The sequence below is a fragment of the Penaeus chinensis genome, chromosome 33 (genome assembly GCF_019202785.1).
Source record: "Penaeus chinensis breed Huanghai No. 1 chromosome 33, ASM1920278v2, whole genome shotgun sequence".
NCBI classification, from domain to species: Eukaryota; Metazoa; Arthropoda; class Malacostraca; order Decapoda; family Penaeidae; genus Penaeus; species Penaeus chinensis.
In genome coordinates, this window is record NC_061851.1 from 35,081,112 (window position 1) to 35,100,938 (window position 19,827).

Here is a 19,827-nt window from a genome sequence, read left to right on the forward strand (position 1 = left end):
AGCACACACAAGCATAAACATAAGCACATATGCAAACACACACGAACACACACACACACACACGAAAACACACACACGAACACACACACAAACACACAAACACTTCCACGCACACAAACACACACACACGCACACAAACAAACACATACACAATTCCACCAAACACGGCACGCAGAAAAGAAGCAATTTCTATCCCAGTGATTCATCCGTTCCTGAAGCCCATGTTATAAGAAGACCACAGACATTTTGGCAACAAAGGAACAGTACACAACATCACTATTAATAACTCCGACTTTACGAAGGTACTGCTCAACGTGTCTCGATGTTCAGATCTGATTCCTTAATTCTAAGAAAAGAACAGACAAGGAATAACTGTGAGAGGGAAATTGAATCATTTCTATTTATATCGTTTTATACCGTATCTTATCTTAGTCTTATATCTAATGTGGTATGCTGTAATGTGACTCTAACAGCGATGATCCAAGGCTATATTTATTATAAAGAAAATGTTTGTGATTTTCGGAGTAAAATTATGCACCTGTCATAAATTTTGTGTGGCAATCCACGCGATAATGCTGACGATAATATAATATAATAACGTATAATGATATATAGACTAAATGATGATATGATGAAAATTTATGTAAAATATAAATAAAACCGACTGATAAAGAAGTTAATACTATTTTTTTCTAGATATCATTGAATACCTTAAATGAAGAAAACGTGAATAGGCATGATCTTAATATACACAGTAATTAAGTATATAGTTAATATAATGAAAAAGGTCGAAATTGATAAGCCAAGCAAACCAGAACTTTGGAAGTTTGATAGATAGGTAGATAGATAAATTGATATATTGACAGACAGACAGACAGATGGATAGATAACGTAACCCGATAGGTACAATATTGATAAGCCAAGCAAACCAGAACTTTGGAAGTTTGATAGATAGGTAGATAGATAAATTGATATATTGACAGACAGACAGACAGATGGATAGATAACGTAACCCGATAGGTACAATAGCCAATATTCGTAAGGACAGGTGAGTGACTATTGCTGGAGACAAGCGTGGACAGAGACAGACGAAGATAATTAGTCACTACGGAACCTTTCCTGTTGTTCTGCTCTATGGCAAGTTGCAGACACTTACAATCAACATATTTCAAGGAGTAAAAGCTGGAGTGTATGTATACTGTATACACACAGACACACACACACACATATATATGTGTGTATGTATGTGTGTATGTGTGTGTGTGTGTGTGTGTGTGTGTGTGTGTGTGTGTGTGTGTGTGTGTGTGTGTGTGTGTGTGTGTGTGTGTGTGTGTGTGTGTGTGTGTATATATGTGTGTGTATACATACATATATATTTATATATGTGTATGTATATATAATGTGTGTATACATACATATATACATATATATGTATGTATATATATATGTATATATACATATATATATGTATGTATAGACACACACACACGTGCGTGTGTACGTGTGTTTCTCGCCAAGACCGATCACTTGAACCTGGCGGGGCAGGCAGATTAGGTACGGCATTGTTGCCTCCCTGCCCAAGTTCAGCGTCTACACCACAGGTTCCTTCATGGCAAGGATCAATATCCGCTTCTTAAGTCACGTGTTCACAGTCTCGTTCCCGGAGCTATTCCTATGGCCTTCATTCCTTACCTCAGGGTCACTTTAAATGGCATTAAATAAACTTAACCTTTCACTGTTTCGGATTACTTGACTCTCCTAACCTGAACTGCTATAGAGCATAGCTCCAATCGCCTATGGATAATAATCCAATAATCCTAGGAACACGGGAGGCCCGCTCCGGGTTGCACAGCTGGGAAGCCTGTCGTTCTCTCGTCGTTTGCCAAGATAAGAGAAGCTGAAGCCTATCCGTATCTCTGCGAATTGACAGGCAAACAAAGGGGTGGGGTGGGGATGGGGTGAGCAAGAGGGGGAGGTTGAAAGACACGTGCGGAAAGGAGACCGCCAGTAAAGGACCAACAGCCTCGTTAAAACTCCAAGCCTAACAAGGGTTAATTATCACGATGTTTTAAAGGCTGATAACCACACGCACTTTCACTGAATTTCTTCAACTAAAATGTTGAAGAAATTTGTCGGTATTACTTCTACTGCAGGGACAAATAAGCATAATGTTCTAGATTTAAAATCGTTACTCAAATAACGATATTGTTTTTCTATCATTAGTTATTTTACTGAATGACTGTGCTTATACCAAAACTTTAAAACGTGCCAGGGCATGTTAGCATCCCATAGTGTATTTTTATTACCATTAATTTTTCAACATATCACATACATATAGATAAAGTGAAAGCACACACACACACACACACACACACACACACACACACAGAGAGACAGAGTTAGGTAGAGAGAGAGAGTTAGACAAAAACAGACGGGCAGATAGACAAAGAGACAGACAGCAAGTGGGGCCGATCGCTCCAATGTCTGCCGTCGCGAATTTACGTTCTCCGGGAATCCTCTCCGTCCTGCGGAATCTCCAGCTTTGGCTCTTGCTGCCTGGCACTGTGCCAACGCCTCTGCTGGCACACCCCCACCCCCTCGTCCGCGTCATGCATACGGGGTCATGCGGCGTGAGGCAGAGAGTGAATGCGTCACGCGGTTTTCATGTTGCACTTTCTGCCAACGTTTTTAGTGATAACAATGATGGTGATGATGATAATGGTAAAGATAATAAAATAACAGTGATGATATTGAAAACAATAATAAAAATGATACTAAATAATACTGATACAAATTGATTTAATAACGTTGCCAATAACACTAACAAACATGATATCAATTATTATATCACATGTTAACGATGGTTAAATTTCACTCAAGAAAACCAGCACTCGCACGACCGAGAACCTGTGCCGAGCAGCTCGAATCGCCATGTGCACAATACCAGAACACCAACCTGTTTAAATCGAGTGGATGGTTACTTACCCTCCTTTATGTTTATAGGGATGATTCATACGTTTATCCAGGTATATTGTGACGACAATATTTGCGATAACTTTTCATTTTTGACCCCAACTGTCTTTCTACTCCACTGCGTCCTGTCATCGAGAGTTGTGGGAGATGCTGATTGAATGAGAACGTTTCCTTATGGACTAACACCCTCAGAAGCGGCGAGCAATCCATTTCGTTCCTTTTGTCGTGATACCAGTGCCTTGACATGATAAACAGTCCTAGATTGGCTGTCCAATGCATCATATCCCAAGACTGATAAATGGGCAAGGAATAGATTTAGCTAAACTGTTGAGGCATTATTCAGTATTACAAACGTTATTGTGACATCAAAAAAAAAGGAAGTACAATTTATGAATCAGCGATTTAAACCATAACCAGTACGTTCCATCAGCCTGGCTTCGCTTTCGCTGTGATTATATGGACCTTTTGCCGAGAGATCTGCTCCGAAGCTCTGAAGGTTCCTCTTATGAATACTTTGAGTTGTGTAAGCCACAGTAGCCCCACCTGAATATTAGTTCCGTCGATGTCCCAAAACTACCAGAAGCAGGCAAACTAGAAAGCGTTATTTCGGTCTTTCATTGCATTTTAGCAGACCATGTTGTGTTCAAGTCTCTGTCTGTTTCTGTTTTTCCCTATATGTATATATGTGTGTGTGTGTGTGTGTGTGTGTTTGTGTGTGTGTGTGTGTGTGTGTGTGTGTGTGTGTGTGTGTGTGTGTGTGTGTGTGTGTGTGTGTGTGTGTGTGTGTGTGTGTGCGTGCGCGCGCGTATACATTTCGTATAATTTTCAAACATACAAATATGTATGTATGTGTAAATATACTAGTATATGTATATATATATATATATATATATATATATATTTATGTGGGTACAAGTAGAACAATGAAGGGAAGTACAAGGAAACACACGAATATGGGCTTATTCGTGTGTTTCCTGTACTTCCCTTCATTGTTTTACTTGTTCGGCATGAATTCCACATTTTATATGTGTATACATATATATTTACACACACACACACACACGTATGTGTGTGTTGATATGTATGTATATATATGTATGTGTGTGTGTGTGTGTGTGTGTGTGTGTGTGTGTGTGTGTGTGTGTGTGTGTGTGTGTGTGTGTGTATGTGTGTGTGTGTGTGTAAATGAGGAGGAGAGAGAGAGAGAAGAAGAGAGAGGGAGAGAGAGAGAGAGGAGGGAGGCAGAGGGAAGAGATAGATAGAGATAAAGAGAGAGAGAGAGAGAGAGAGAGAGAGAGAGAGAGAGAGAGAGAGAGAGAGAGAGAGAGAGAGAGAGGCAGGCAGACAGACAGACAGAGACAGGGAGAGTAGGGGGGGGGGGGATTGAAAGAGAGTGCGCTGATTTGCAAGAATGTACTGAATGCGTGTTCCCTCGTGTACATGCGTGTCTGATTTTATAAATATGTGTATCCAGGATCCTAGCCGAGTGCTTGGATGTAAGCGTGTGCATACGTGCTTATAATTGTGTATAGTTGTGCCTAGGTATGAGGGTGTGTATATACTCCTAGCCTTCACGAACAGTTAATGCCCACTCACCAGCCACTATCCATGTGTGTTGCAGTATTGAGCGTGACCCAGTGTAGCCAACCCACAATCCTGACAATAATAGTATGCTTGCTAACACGACATTTTATTCCCAGTCGACTCAAAAAGAAAATCACATTAGCTCTTTGCAGTGTCCTTATGATTCCCGCGTTTCATTAACAGCATGTGACCTCCCGGTGTTCCACAAGGAAGATCAATACATACCAGCTCAGTTTTGACATTCGAACTGGAATTATGGAATGTTTGTTTTGCTGACTTTCCTCCCCCCACTAACGTTTTTCTCCCCCAGCCTCTCTGTCGCACTCCTTTTTCTCTCGATCTCAATTTTTGTTTTTCTTTTCGTACTGTCTTGGCATCGTTTTCTTTTTAGCACTCGTGACTATTCATTGATCTGTGTTTTTTCTATCTCCGATGAACAGAAGTTACCGCGACAAATTTAGAAAACGAGTATAAGCTAGAGTGGATAAATCTTATCAGATTTTCACAAGAACTGAATACGAATAAAGACGATTCTGGTGAAGATGCATTTGAATCGCATTTCTATCTCTTGCGATGTCAAGTTATTTAGCCTGATCTATGCTCTTTTTATATTTACCTTAATTCATTTATCTGATTGGTTACCATTTCCTTTCCATTTCCTCATCTATCTCTTCGCTCTTTCGGCTGGTCTCTGCACGGAGCGTGACGACAGTAACCTTGGATAATTCCACGTTCATTATGAGCCTTCAGCAAACAAATCGCATTTTACAACTAAATTAATTTACACTGATTGCTCGTATGTTCATGCTCGTTTAAATTCCTCGTTAGTTTCCATTCATCATGACTATTTATTCACATTCGACCACTCATCGATTTAGAATTAGATCTCACACGGTACATTCATGCATAAGTGCACGTGAATACAGAGGAATGTACATATACAGTTACCCAGTCATATACAGATGCAATCGCACACACACGCCAATTCACAAACGCATGTATATTATGTAAATACGAACGAACGCGCACACCCACACCCAGATCCGCACTCACACACATCCACACACGAACACACATACACACAAACACACGCTAAATTGTACACCAATACTCTCCTTTTCCCTATATTTCCCAAACTAACGCAGATTGTCATCTCATTTTTAAAAGTCGTACAGCGAATGTTTCTTTGCTCTTTCCATTATTTTCTATGTATACCTTTCATTCACTTAGAACAAAACAAGCGTTACTGTGCACGTTTCATTATACTATCATTAAACTAATTATCAGTCTGCTTGCTTTATTATTAAAAACACCTTTTTGTCAAAGAAGTCTTGGTGTGGCGGTTGTTAAGTATTTTATTGTCGTGCGATTGGCAAGAACAAAATATATATAAGGTAAAGAGAGAAAAATACTGAGTTTTTATTGTCCTTGTTTTTCTTCTTAACTTCAGGATAGTGTGTCGTAATGTCTATTCATGTCTCTCCTTATACCTGTTATATAAAAGAAAAAGATAAAAAGATAAGGGAATACACAACCGCATGATCTCACACCTAACAAAGAAAAGCCTCTGATAAAATCCATCACTGATAATCACGAAACATGAAGCACTCATGATCCAAAAGTAAGAAGCAAATGTGAAAGACAAGAATAGTCGAGGAATCGGAAGAAAAAAGTAACATGCCAAAAGAAGTCGAGCTTGTGTGACAGGTGGATGACTTACCTGCCGCATTACTGTCGATACTGAGTGAGAAAGTTTTAGGGTGAGGAGGGCGGTCGATAGAAGTAGGAGTGTAAATACCGAGAACTGATAAGTGTTCTATACTGCTGGGGAAGGATAAAACCGGATACGGGGCGTGGTAGTATTGAATTTTGGGGGAGTAAAAATTAAGGGAAAGTATTAGCGTAGATGTGTGAGGGAAGAAAGAGGGGTGAAAACAAAAGCAGGGAAGAGATAAGGTAACAGGAAAGTAACTGAAATGAGGGAGAAAGAAAAGGGAGGCAAGAAGAGCCAAAGGAAGTTTCAGGAGGGATTAGACACCCCTAATACCACTAACAACAGCCATGAAACAGCATGCCACTCTGCCTCCCCGTCTCCCGTGCAGCTTAGGTTAATACGGAGCCACGTCAGCTAAACACGCTTCACAGGATAAACATCCGAGCGATTTCCAGCCCCGGTTTATAACGAACACGCTCATTAGGAAAGCGAGACCAAGAAAAACGCAGCCAGTCATACAACATCGTTCAAATGGAAAATATTATTACTGTAACTGTACGAGTATGAAGCGGTAGTATTATATGCTCCCTGTTGTTTAGATTATGTTGCTAAGGGTAACTGTGTTGATCACGTGGTTTACGTTTTCATGTCGTTACTATAGTATCCCAGTATTCAAAATAATATAGTGATGATATTTTTTTCTGTTTTTCTATTATCTAGATTACATTATTTTTGATGATGACGTAACGATCACGCGTTCCATACCATGCCGCCCATGCATGCTTATTATCACGTGTTCCACATCCACACGAAAAAAAGTGAGAGAAGAAAATAGAAAAAAACAACTTCATGCTGGCAGCATCACTGTGTTCGTATGCCGAAAACATGTAGTCTGTAGTCATTTCGTGGCGCTGACGAAACTCCAGCGCTCTGGTTGTGACGGACATAACCGAAGACGGCGAGGTGACCAACACACGCCTGGCGACATAAACACGGGTCGTCGGGGTGATGGAATGTGTCGATATTACAACGACCATCAGACACTTTGCCCTTCCATTCGATCGTCCATACCTCTCACCTTCCTATCCCCACTTCGTAGCTTTTTAAAAATGTCTTTTTTTCACGATTCCCCTTCGTTTTTCTTTGTCCCTCTTATTTTATGTGTTCCCCGTTTTCCTCTCTGTGCCTCATTGTTTCATTCACTGCTGCTTCTTCTGGTTCTTCTACCATTTCCTTACTCTCATCGTGACTGTTTGCTTTGTCTATTTTATCTTCCCACTCTTATTATCTGCTTCCTTTTTTGTCTATTCAAGCCCACGACTGTCCTACCATATGCCTACGTTATCCCCCTTTTACCCCTTCTTCTTCTATCGGTCGTTTCTGTGAACTGTTCGTTCCGTCACCTTTCAGTGTAAAAAGGACGTTGTGATTTCAACATCACTCACTTATCACTAAAGGTTTCTCAATTTATTTTCTATTTAAGTTAACTAGCTCGCTTCACATTTACACAGACATCCCTTGGTATCTTTATTTGTCATGGTAAAATTTAAAGGCGACATTCCTTAGTTGTAGATAACCGTTTGCATTACCATTATTTTGTAAATTTGAGAATTTTAAAATCCCTTTACACCTGTATCTGTACAGTACTTTAAATCTGATATACCCTTGAATGTATTTCTTTCTATTTAACTAAATGTTCAATTTCGATCCCATTTTATGTCTTACAATTCTCTTCTGATCTGACTTATTTATTTAGCAGCCAATATCCTTCTATCAACCGTTAAAAATCGGTTAATATTATGTTCTCATAATCAAGAATTAAATGGCAATTAAAGGTTAAATAATTTGTAACGATAATCTAGATGATTTTATATCACAGCACATCGAAGTTTTGGTCACATCCCGTAGCATCCATGGGCCCAAGTTGCACATGCAATGGTTAAACATACATCTAGTTAGCTTTAGTAGTTAGTAATGCATATTCCTGCCTGTTTCTTAATCTTGCAGGCTCACCGTGTGGCAGTCTTCGCGCGCTGTTAAGAACGCGTCGCTGTAACGGGGCTAAGATTAAGACGTGGCAAAGTATCTTTGTTTTGGTTTTGCAGAAGATTTGGTCAGTGACGTCAGCTTTGCTCGGGGTACAATAGCTCTTAATGAGAAGACACACCTGAACATGCCTTCTCAATAATAAATAAACAATATCCAAGTGATCAAACTGTATATTCCCCAAACGTGTGTCTCTTGGGTTCCCGCCATGGTAAGCCTGTGGAACAGAGCGTTAACCGCCATTTGGGGTATGTGTGGGAAGGAGGGAGGAAAAAGAGGAGGTCGGAAAAGGGAAGTGAAAGAGAGAGAAGAAAATAAGGGGAGGAAGAGAAAGGGATAGATAGCAAGACTGGAGGAGTGTAAAATGCAGATACAGCAATGGAAGGAAAGAGACCTTGGAAAAAGAATGGAAGAGGTAGAAAAGGGAGAAAAGTTGAGGAATTAGAATGATAAAGAGAGAAGGAGGGAGAGGAAGGAGTGAGATAGGGTACAACGAACGTTGACAGCCCACGTGGTCTGCCGGTCTTACCGCGTCGCTTCATGCATTCCAAGTTCACTATGCCTTTGACCCTACCAAACGCTCTGTCTTTTATGCCTTTTCACTACCATCTAATGCTTAGCTATTCAGACACCATATCCCTTTTAAATATCAACTGCCATGGCTATTACTGAAAATTCGTCTGTTACAAACTTAACCTGAGCGTCACTGTTGCTACACATTCTGTTGCCAACGCGTGATTTTTTTTCAAGAATGTATAACTTTCAGTAAATTATGTAGATATTGCTTTAGCTATTTACACTGCATTTGGCTCTTTTCCACATGATGTGTTAACAGTTTTAACATCAGAGATTCCAGAATCTGAATAAAAATAATATATATATCGTCAATATGCAACAAAAACCTAAACGTACCACATCATATTTTAGTATTTGTTCATAACAACTGTAGCAACAGTAACGGTGATAGCAATATTTGACGCACAAAACTCTGATAGCAATGAGAGGTTCACTAAATTAAATATCACAATGCCAATGATAGCGCCAAAAACAATTAACGTATATGCAAAAATTAAGCAGTTATGATTATACAAGTAACATTGATGATATATATAATGACTGACACTAATTAAAAGCCTAGATAGACAATAAAAGTATGACTATCTCACTAGAAATAATAATAATAATAAAAAAGATGGGAATGACTCGACAGTTTTGGTTTAACATGTTTGAAGAGGACTGTTTGGCTTTGTGAAACACACGCCTCAACGGTAGGTAATAAACTCGATTTTCGTACAGGTAATAACAAGACACATTCCTCAAGTAAAACCATTGGCTTTTCAGAGATAATCAATAAGTCAGGTGTTGTCAAGACCCGTACGTTCAATCTCTCGAGACTTTTTTTCCGTCCGATAAGATGCTTGCAGTCTCTTCGAAGGATTCGTATCAGATTTAAAGCGATGCGTCAGGGCTTAAGGGTAATTTTGATGGATTATCGTTCTTTTGTGTACGTACATGCGAGTATGCGCTCACACACACACACACATAAACATACATACATACAGACACATACATACATACATACATACATACATACATACATACATACATACATACATACATACATACATACATACATACATACATACACACACACACACACACACACACACACACACACACACACACACACACACACACACACACACACACACACACACACACACACACACACAGAGCGTTTTGTACACATCATCGAATCAACAAACATACAAACACGTACATACACACACCCACAACACATGTACATGTAGAAACTCGGGCACACAGTAGATAGATATTGTGTATGTGTATGTTATTGCATATAATGCCAGTATATAGTTTGAATGAACAATATATTTTATTTCAATACTGTAAATTATGCAATGAGTGAGATGCAACTGTAATACTAGGAAATGTATGAGATGAATCCCCGAACGAGACGTTCTTATTACACCACTGCAGTAAGTGGCAATTCTTGACACACGACAATCAATATCAGGCGAAAAGCGGTGTTAGCTGTAATAACTCACTCTTCAAGGCATTACTTCATACTCATGTTGCTTGCTTTATCCTTTTCAGCAGGTGTAAACATAATGTCTTGTTACCCATTCCCTGTTTATCAAAAATACAGTTCGATGTCATTGTACCTGCAACACGTGTCCTTTACGTCGCCTCCCGAACCCATAGCCAATCAGGATCGAGATTTCCTCCTGGCGTGGGGCTTCTCGCAATGCCATTGGCCAGTGCCGCCGCCCTTCTCCTCAGAATATCTATCGTATGGAATACGAAGTATCATATTCCACTTTTCAGTAAACAAAGATATGGATAATGAAATTCTTTCAGAAAATGAAGACGTTGACAAGGGAATATGTGAAATTTAACGATGTTGTGAACCTCCGCCAATCACAATGGCTATGGAATTTTCCACACAACCACATGGGCGGAACCATTCCGCCATAAGAAGTAGTTCACCTCAAAATCCATAATTTTCCATAAATCCATTGACATGTTTAAATAGCTATATTGGCACCATCTAGGATTTCATTCAAGTACATACATCCATAAAAAACTCCATTGTAGCAGCCCGTGGTGCCGGGAAAAACGAAAGGAGGTAGGGGGTGGTATTCCTCCGCGCGTGGAAGGGAGTAGGCGAGAGTTGCTGAGGCTCCGAGGAAGCTTAGATGCTCAGTGCCGCCTCACGTACTCTTGCGAGCAGACCTACGCCAACTGAACCACCATGGGCAATCCCAAAGTCTTTTTCGACCTTACCGCTGACAACCAGCCAGTTGGCAGGATCATCATGGAGGTGAGTTTCGACTTGCCAGAGTGAACTTTAATAGTTTTTTGCAAATTAAGTTTTAGAGCTGTGATTTTCGAGCGGCGTGACACTTGTCAAAACGCCGGCTTCTGTCAAGCGCAGCGTGGCGCCGGCTTTGGAACGAGTGGAGTGTTTTCCCGTAATACTTTTAGATTTCACTGTCCGCTCTTGACAGGTAGCTAGACATGAACGTTTATAACTAGCTTCATTGCTTATGAATAGTTTGCATTTCTTAAACTTTTATGGTTGTAACAATACTCTGCTTTATTAACAATGTAAAGTCAGGGTTTAAAGACCCCTTTTAGTGGTTCTCTAGGACGACGATTCTAGTTTTGTGCGTAACTTCCCTAACTCCCCCTCTCTCCTGCCGCAGCTCCGCGCCGACGTGGTCCCCAAGACCGCCGAGAACTTCCGGTCGCTGTGCACGGGCGAGAAGGGCTTCGGCTACAAGGGCTCGTGCTTCCACCGCGTGATCCCCAACTTCATGTGTCAGGGAGGCGACTTCACCGCCGGCAACGGCACGGGCGGCAAGTCCATCTACGGCAACAAATTCGAGGACGAGAACTTCGCTCTGAAGCACACTGGCCCCGGCATCCTGTCCATGGCCAACGCCGGCCCCAACACCAACGGGTCGCAGTTCTTCATCTGCACCGTCAAAACCCCCTGGCTAGACAACAAGCACGTGGTCTTCGGCTCCGTGGTGGAGGGCATGGACATCGTGCGCCAAGTCGAGGGCTTCGGCACGCCCAACGGCTCGTGCAAGCGAAAAGTGATGATCGCCAACTGCGGCCAGCTGTAAAGTCTCAGAACATTCCGCCTTAGCCGCCCACACATTTTTTTTCTGATGTAATTGAGGATCCAGGATATAATCTTTGCTGTATTGGCACTTCAGTGTTAAATTTCGGCTTCGAAAAGTTAATGCTATATAACGTAAAGGTGGTGAAACAGGATAGGTGTTCTTCCATTTTTTTTGTTTTATTAGTTTCATAAGTGGTCATGTTCTGGAAATGTTGACGCATTATGCTGATATTCAGCATTTCGTCTTCTCACTTCATCAATAAATCACCAACAACCTTTCTTTTTTCTCAACCTTTAAGTCTTTGAGACAAGCTGTAATAAGACCTGAAACAGGAACAGGATCATTAAGAGGTCAAGGTCAGTAAGAAGCAACCGCGCAAATTAACTAATGTAGTGAAATTTGATAGGCCTTGTACTTGGCAGTTAGATTCAGTAAACTATTTTAAAGTAAAGCTTGAACTAGCAGATTTCTTGAGTACATTTTTTGAAACCGTTAACTGTTTTCAAGTTAATGGAAGCTGTTAATGTCAAGTAATTATTAAATAGTTTAAGATGCAAACATGTCTAAAGTAGAATTTCTACATCTCGTCAAGGATGTATTATGCAAAAAAAAAAAAAAAAAAAAATAATGTACCTGCTTTACAGTCTAAAGCACTTGGAATAAAGTTTTTCCTTGCTCGTTATAATTCTTCTGCTTAAATCGCATTTAGGTTGAAATATTAAGTCCATTACGAGTCTGTATTCGTTATTTTCCAATCACGTGAGTTTGAAATTTGAGTAAAATCTTGTAACACGGCATACTTGGTCATGGTGTTCTGCAAAGCGAATAGATTTTATCTAGTTCAATTATTAAGTTGAATATCGTCAACTCGATAGCTGTTATTTTCACTTCAGTTCCGCCGTGTGCTGCTGTCCCCACTCGAACGTAGTTATGTAATTGGAGGAATGGGTAACTTGGATATAATAATCCCTTCCCTTGACAGCAGAGGGAATAAATAACTCAGCGTGACATCAATGCATGGAACATAGTTGAAATCCAATCTCGGATAACCTTTTTTCTGAAAAACTGTATTGTCTAAGCTCTTGGCATAAAAATGTCATAATGACTTCATAATTGTTTGAATTGGCATGCAAAACAAAACCATTGCTAATTGAATATATGCTTTAAAAGGTAGTTCAAGCTTAAGGCATGGGTAAATTAGCCAAACCGGTGGGTGTGCTGTGCTTGAGAACTCGTATGTAACTTAGGTATTTTTTGTTTCACCCAGGCGTACAACTTTACAATTATGATTGGCTCAATTACAAGTATTGTATGATGTGGAAATCTGGTTACTTTATATCGCAAATGATATAAATAAATATCAGTAATTTTAAGACCCTATTACTCCAGTCAATTCAATACAATCGACGCCCAAGGAACAAAAAATATTCCTTACCTGGAAACAACCTCCACACCGCCACCTGACTGCCGTGGACTTGACCTTAATTTCTGATGTTATTTGCCTAAGCAGTTTATTTCCTGTATCAGTGAGTGAATCTTCGCTTTCTTTATAGTTACATTTAATTATTCTGTAAATGCATATCAAAATATTAGGTGTTGCATTTTATTTTCACATGAACCCCCTCTCTCTCTCTCTCTCTCTCTCTCTCTCTCTCTCTCTCTCTCTCTCTCTCTCTCTCTCTCTCTCTCTCTCTCTCTCTCTCTCTCTCTCTCTCTCGTTACATTTAATTATTCTATATATGGATATCAAAGTATTAGGTGTTGCATTTTATTTTCACACGAACGCTCGCTCTCTCTCGCTCTCCCCCTCTCCCCCCCTCTCTCTCCCCCTCTCTCTCCCTCTCCCCCCCTCTCTCTCCCTCTCCCCCCCTCTCCCCCCCCCTCTCTCTCTCTCTCTCTCCCCCCCCTCCCTCTCTCTCTCTCTCTCCCCTCCCTCTCCTCACCCCTCTCCCTCTCCCTCTCCCCTCTCCCCTCCCTCCCTCTCCCTCTCCCTCTCCCTCTCCCTCTCCCTCTCCCTCTCTCCCTCTCCCTCCTTCCCCACCCTCTCTCTCTCTCCCCTCTCTCTCACTCTCTCCCCCTCTCACTCTCTCCCCTCCCACTCCTCTCCCCCCCTCTCACTCTCTCTCCCATCTCTCCCCTCTCTCTCACCTCTCCCCCTCTCTCCGCTTCCTCTCTCCTCCTCTCTCTCCCACTCTCTCCCCCTCTCTCCCCCCTCTCTCACCTCTCTCCCCCTCTCTCATCACCTACTCCCCCTCTCTCCCTCACTCTCTCCCCCCTCTCTCTCACTCTCTCCCCTCTCTCTCACTCCTCCCCTCATCTCTCACTTCTCTCCCCCTCTCTCTCACTCTCTCCCCTCCTCCCCTCCTCACTCCTCTCTCTCTCCCCCCCTCCTCTCTCTCTTCTCCTCCCCCCTCCTCTCTCTCCCCCCCTCTTCTCTTCCACCCCCTCCTCCCCTTTCCCCTCTCTCTCCTACTCTCCTCCCCCCCCTCTCTCCTCCTCTCCTCTCCTCTCCTCCTCTCTCCTCCCTTCCCCAAATCTTCCCCTCTCATCCCTCCTTCCCTCCTCTCTCTCCTCCCCTCTCTCTACTCCTCCCCTCCTCCTCTCTTCCTCTCCCTCTCCCTCTCCCCTCCTCTCTCTCTCTCCTCTCTCTCCCCCCACCCTCTCTTCTCCTCCTCTCCCCCCCCTCCACCTCCCTCTCTCCCTCTCTCTCCCCTCCTCTCCTCCCTCCTCCCTCCTCTCTCTCTCACTCCCTCTCTCCTCCTCTCTCCTCCCCTCCCTCTCTCCCTCTCCTCCCTATCCACCTCTCTCTCACTTCTCCTCCCCTCTCCCCCTTCTCTCCCTCTCTCACTCTCCCCTCCCTCTTCTCTCTCCCTCTCCTCTCCTCTCCCTCCCTCTCTCCCGCCCTCTTCCTCTCTCTCCTCTCTCCCTTCTCTCCACCTCTCTCTCCCTCCTCCTCTCCTCTCTCCTCTCACCTCCCTCTCCGTCTCTCCTCTCTCTCCTCTCTCCTCCTACCTCCCTCTCTCTCAACTCCCTCCCCTCCTCCTCTCTACTCCCTCCTTCTCCTCTTCTCTTCTCCTCTCCTCTCACTCCTCTCCATCTCTCTCTCTCTCCTTCCTCACTCTCCTCTCTCCTCTCTCTCCCTCCCTCTCCTCCTCTCTCCTCCCCCTCCTCTCTCCTCCCTCCTCCACTCTCTCCTCCCTCTCCTCTCTCCCTCTCTCCCTCTCCTCTCTCCTCCTTCTCTCCACCTCCTCTCTCCCCCCTCCTCCCCCTCTCCTCTCTTCTCCCTCCTCTCTCCCTCTCTCCCCCATCCTCTCCCCCTCCTCTCTCCTCTCTCTCCTCCTCCCTCCCCTCCGCCACTCTCTCTTCTCTCCTCTCCTCCTCTCTCTCTCCTCACTCTCCCTCCTCTCCCTCATCCCCTCCTCTCACCCTCTCTCCTCCACCTCCTCCTCCTCCCTCCTCTTCTCTCCTTTCCTCCCTCTCCCCCTCCTCTCTCCTCCTTCTCTCCTCTCACTCTCTCTCCCCTCACCTCCTCCACTACTCCTCCCCTCTCTCTCCTCCCCCTCTCCCTCCCCCCCTCCTCCCCCACTCTCTCTCCCCCCCCTCCCCTCCCCCCTCTCCCCCCCCCCTTCCCCCACTCCCTCCCCTCCCTTCCCCCCCTCCTCCCCCCTCTCTCTCTCCTCCCTCCCCTCCTCCTCCCCCTCTCCCTCTCCTCCCTCCCTCCTCTCTCCCCCCTCCTCTCCCCCTCCTCCTCTCCTCTCCCCCCCCCTCTCCCTCCCCCTCCTCCCTCTCTACCTCTCCCTCCGTCTCCCCTCCCCTCCTCCCCTCCTCTCCCCTCCTCTCCTCTCTCCCCCCCCCTCCCCTCTCCCCTCCCCTCCCTCCCTCCCCCTCCCTCCCCCCTCTCTCCTCTCCCCTCCCTCCTCCCCCTCCTCTCCCCTCCTCTCCTCTCCCTCCACCACCACATCTCCCTCCCCCTCCCCTCTCCCCACCCCCCTCCCCCCCACCCTCCCCCCCCCCCTCTCTCTCCCCCTCCCACCCCTCCTCTCACTCCCCCCTCTCCTCCTTCCCTCCCCTTCCTCCCCCCCCCGCCCCCTCCCCCCCCTCCCCCCCCCCCCCCCACCCCCTCCCCCCCCCCCCCTCCCCTTCCCCTCTCCCCCCCCCCCCCCCCTCCCCCTCCCTCCCCCCCCCCTCCTCCACCCCCTTCCCCCCAACTCCCCTCCCCCCCCTCCCCCCCCTCCCCCCTCCCCCCCCCCCTCTCCTCCTCCCCCCCCCTCCCCCCCCCCCTCCCTCCCCCCTCCCCCCCCCCCCCCCCCCCCCCCCCACCTCCCCCCCCCCCCTCCCCCCCTCCCACCCCCCCCCTCCCCCCTCCTCCCCCCCCCCCCTCCCACCCCCCCCCCCCCCCTCCCCCCCCCCTCCCCCCCTCACCCCCCCCCCTCCCCCCCCCCCCCTCTCCCCACCCCCCCCCTTCCCCCCCCCCCCCCTCCCCACCCCCCCCCTCCCCCCTCTCCCCCCCCCCCCCCCCCCCTTCCCCCCCCTTCCCCTCCCCTCCCCCCCCTCCCCCCCCCCCCCCCCCCCCCCCCCCCCCCCCCCCCCCCCCCTCCCCCCCCCTCCCTTCCCCCCCCCCCTCCCCCTCCCCCCCCCCCCCCCCTCCCACCCCCCCCCCCTCCCCCCCCTCCCCCCCTCCCCTCCCCCCCCCCTCTCACCCCCCTCCCCCCCCCCCCCCCCCCATCTCACCCCCCCTCCCCCCCCCCCACCCCCTCCCCCTCCCCCCTCCCACCCCTCCCCCCATCCCCCCCCCCCCCCTACCCCCCCCCCCCCCCCCCCCCCCCCCCCCCCCCCCCCCCCCCCCCCCCCCCCCCCCCCCCCCCCCCCCCCCCCCCCCCCCCCCCCCCCCCCCCCCTCCCCCTCCCCCCCCTCCTCCTCCTCCACCCTCTCCTCCCCCTTCCCTCCCCCCTCTCCCTCTCCCACCCATTCTCTCTCTCCTCCCCCTCCACTCCTCTCCCCCCCCCTCCTTCTCCCCCTCCTACCCACCCCTCCCTCCTCTCCCCCTCCCCCCCCCCTTCCCTCTTCTCCCCTCCTCCCCCCCCCTACTCTCCTCCCTCCCCTCCCCCTCCCCCCCTGCCCTCCCCCTCCTCTCCCCCCCACTCCTCTCTCCCCCTCCCCCCCCCCCCTCCTCTCCCCCCTCCCCCCTCCCCCCCCCCTCTCTCTCCTCTCCCCCCCTCCTCTCTCTCTCCCCCTCCTCTCTCTCTCCCCCCCTCTCTCTCTCCCCCCCCCCTCTCTCTCTCCCCCTCCCTTCTCTCCCCCTCTCTCTCTCTCCCCCCCTTCTCTCTCTCACACACACCTCCCCCCCTTCTCTCTCTCACACACACTCCCCCCCTCTCTCTCTCACACACACTCCCCCCCTTCTCTCTCTCACACACACTCCCCCCCTTCTCTCTCTCACACACACTCCCCCCCTTCTCTCTCTCACACACCCTCCCCCCCCTTCTCTCTCTCACACACCCTCCCCCCCTTCTCTCTCTCACACACCCTCCCCCCCTTCTCTCTCTCACACACACTCCCCCCCTTCTCTCTCTCACACACACTCCCCCCCTTCTCTCTCTCACACACACTCCCCCCCTTCTCTCTCTCACACACACTCCCCCCCTTCTCTCTCTCACACACACTCCCCCCCTTCTCTCTCTCACACACACTCCCCCCGTTCTCTCTCTCACACACACTCCCCCCCTTCTCTCTCTCTCTCCCCCTCTCTCTCCCCCCCTTCTCTCTCTCTCTCCCCCTCCCTCTCCCCCCCTTCTCTCTCTCTCTCCCCCTCCCTCTCCCCCCCTTCTCTCTCTCTCTCCCCCTCCCTCTCCCCCCCTTCTCTCTCTCTCCCCCTCCCTCTCCCCCCCTTCTCTCTCTCTCCCCCCTCCCTCTCCCCCCCTTCTCTCTCTCTCTCCCCCTCCCTCTCCCCCCCTTCTCTCTCTCTCTCCCCCTCCCTCTCCCCCCCTTCTCTCTCTCTCTCCCCCTCCCTCTCCCCCCCCTTCTCTCTCTCTCCCCCTCCCTCTCCCCCCCTTCTCTCTCTCTCTCCCCCTCCCTCCCCCCCTTCTCTCTCTCTCTCCCCCTCCCTCTCCCCCCCTTCTCTCTCTCTCTCCCCCTCCCTCTCCCCCCCTTCTCTCTCTCTCTCCCCCTCCCTCTCCCCCCCTTCTCTCTCTCTCTCCCTCCCTCTCCCCCCCTTCTCTCTCTCTCTCCCCCTCCCTCTCCCCCCCCCTCTTCTCCCTCCCTCCCTCTCCCCCCCTCCTCTCTCTCTCCCCCCCTCCTCTCTCTCTCCCCCCCCCTCCTCTCTCTCTCCCCCCCCCTCCTCTCTCTCTCCCCCCCCCTCCTCTCTCTCTCCCCCCCTTCTCTCTCTCCCCCCCTTCTCTCTCTCTATATATATATATATAATTATAATGGACCGGGAAGGGTACCAAAATAGAAGATGAATACCTGAGCAATCTAAAATTTGCAGATTATATTGTTCTCTTCAGTGAATCTGCAAATTAAATGCAGCAACTAATAAATTATCTGAATAGAGAAAGCCTGAAAGTCGGGCTTAGGATGAACAGGCAAAATACTAAGATCATGTTCACCAGTAGAGTTCAATTCGAACATATACTTGTTCAAGGTGAAGCGCTAGAGGTGGTAGACAAGTATATATACCTAGGGCAACTCATACAGACAAACACATCTAGCCAAGAGGAAATTAAGCGACGCATCAGTCTAGGCTGAAGCGCCTTTGGCAAACACAGTAGCATACTAAGAGGTTCCTTGCCATTATGTTTAAGAAGAAAAGTCTAACCAATGCATCCTCCCAGTTATGACCTATGGATCAGAAACATGGACTACAACCAAATTACTAGAGAGGAAACTAATAAGTGCCCAGAGAGGGATGGAGAGGTTGATGCTGGGAATTAGTCTAAGAGATCGGATGAGGGCGACGTGGATCAGGGAACAGACAAAAGTAGAAGATATAATCGGGAACATCAAAAAGAAAAAATGGCAATGGGCAGGTCATATATGTCGTAGACAGGACAACAGATGGATAAAGCAAGTAACAGCCTGGGTTATAGATAACATAAAGAGGCCAAGGGCCAGACCTATGACAAGATGGCGCGACGAAATAACGAAATTTGCGGGCTAAGACTGGAAGCAAAAGTCACAAGACAGACAAAGATGGAAAATATTGGGAGAGGCCTACGTCCTGCACTGGATTGATCCAGGCTGATGATGATGATATATATATATATATATATATATATATATATATATCATTTATAAATAGTATTTATATATATAAATAGTATTTATATATATAAATAGTATTTATATATATATAAATAGTATTTATATATATAAATAGTATTTATATATATAAATAGTATTTATATATATATATAAATAGTATTTATATAAATATATAGTATTTATATATATATAAATAGTATTTATATATATATATATATATATATATATATAAATAGTATTTTTATATATATATAAATAGTATTTATATATATATATAAATAGTATTTATATATATATATATATAAATAGTATTTATATATATATAAAAATAGTATTTATATATATATATAAATAGTATTTATATATATATATATATATATATATATATATATATATAAATAGTATGTATATATATATATATATAAATAGTATATATATATATATATATATATATATATATATAAATAGTATTTATATATATATATATATAAATACTATTTATATATATATATATATATACTATTTATATATATATATATATATATATATACTATTTTTATATATATATATATATATATATACATACTATTTATA

General features: G+C 45.9%; 1 protein-coding gene across 1 annotated transcript; it reads left to right on the plus strand.

Annotated features, from left to right (window-relative positions):
* The first annotated feature begins 11,001 nt into the window (after positions 1-11,001).
* Positions 11,002-12,248, plus strand: LOC125043147 (peptidyl-prolyl cis-trans isomerase-like). Its single transcript, XM_047639121.1, has 2 exons — positions 11,002-11,162; positions 11,548-12,248. The coding sequence occupies exons 1-2, from the start codon at positions 11,094-11,096 to the stop codon at positions 11,971-11,973; spliced, it is 495 nt and encodes a 164-aa protein (XP_047495077.1). The 5' UTR covers positions 11,002-11,093; the 3' UTR covers positions 11,974-12,248.
* The last annotated feature ends 7,579 nt before the right edge of the window (positions 12,249-19,827 follow it).

What these genes read in the sequence shown, in the direction of transcription:
- LOC125043147 (XM_047639121.1), top strand. Translation starts at nt 11,094, where the DNA reads ATGGGCAATCCCAAAGTCTTTTTCGACCTTACCGCTGACAACCAGCCA. An exon ending in TTGGCAGGATCATCATGGAG is followed by an intron (nt 11,163 to 11,547) that starts GTGAGTTTCGAC and finishes CTCCTGCCGCAG; the next exon opens with CTCCGCGCCGACGTGGTCCC.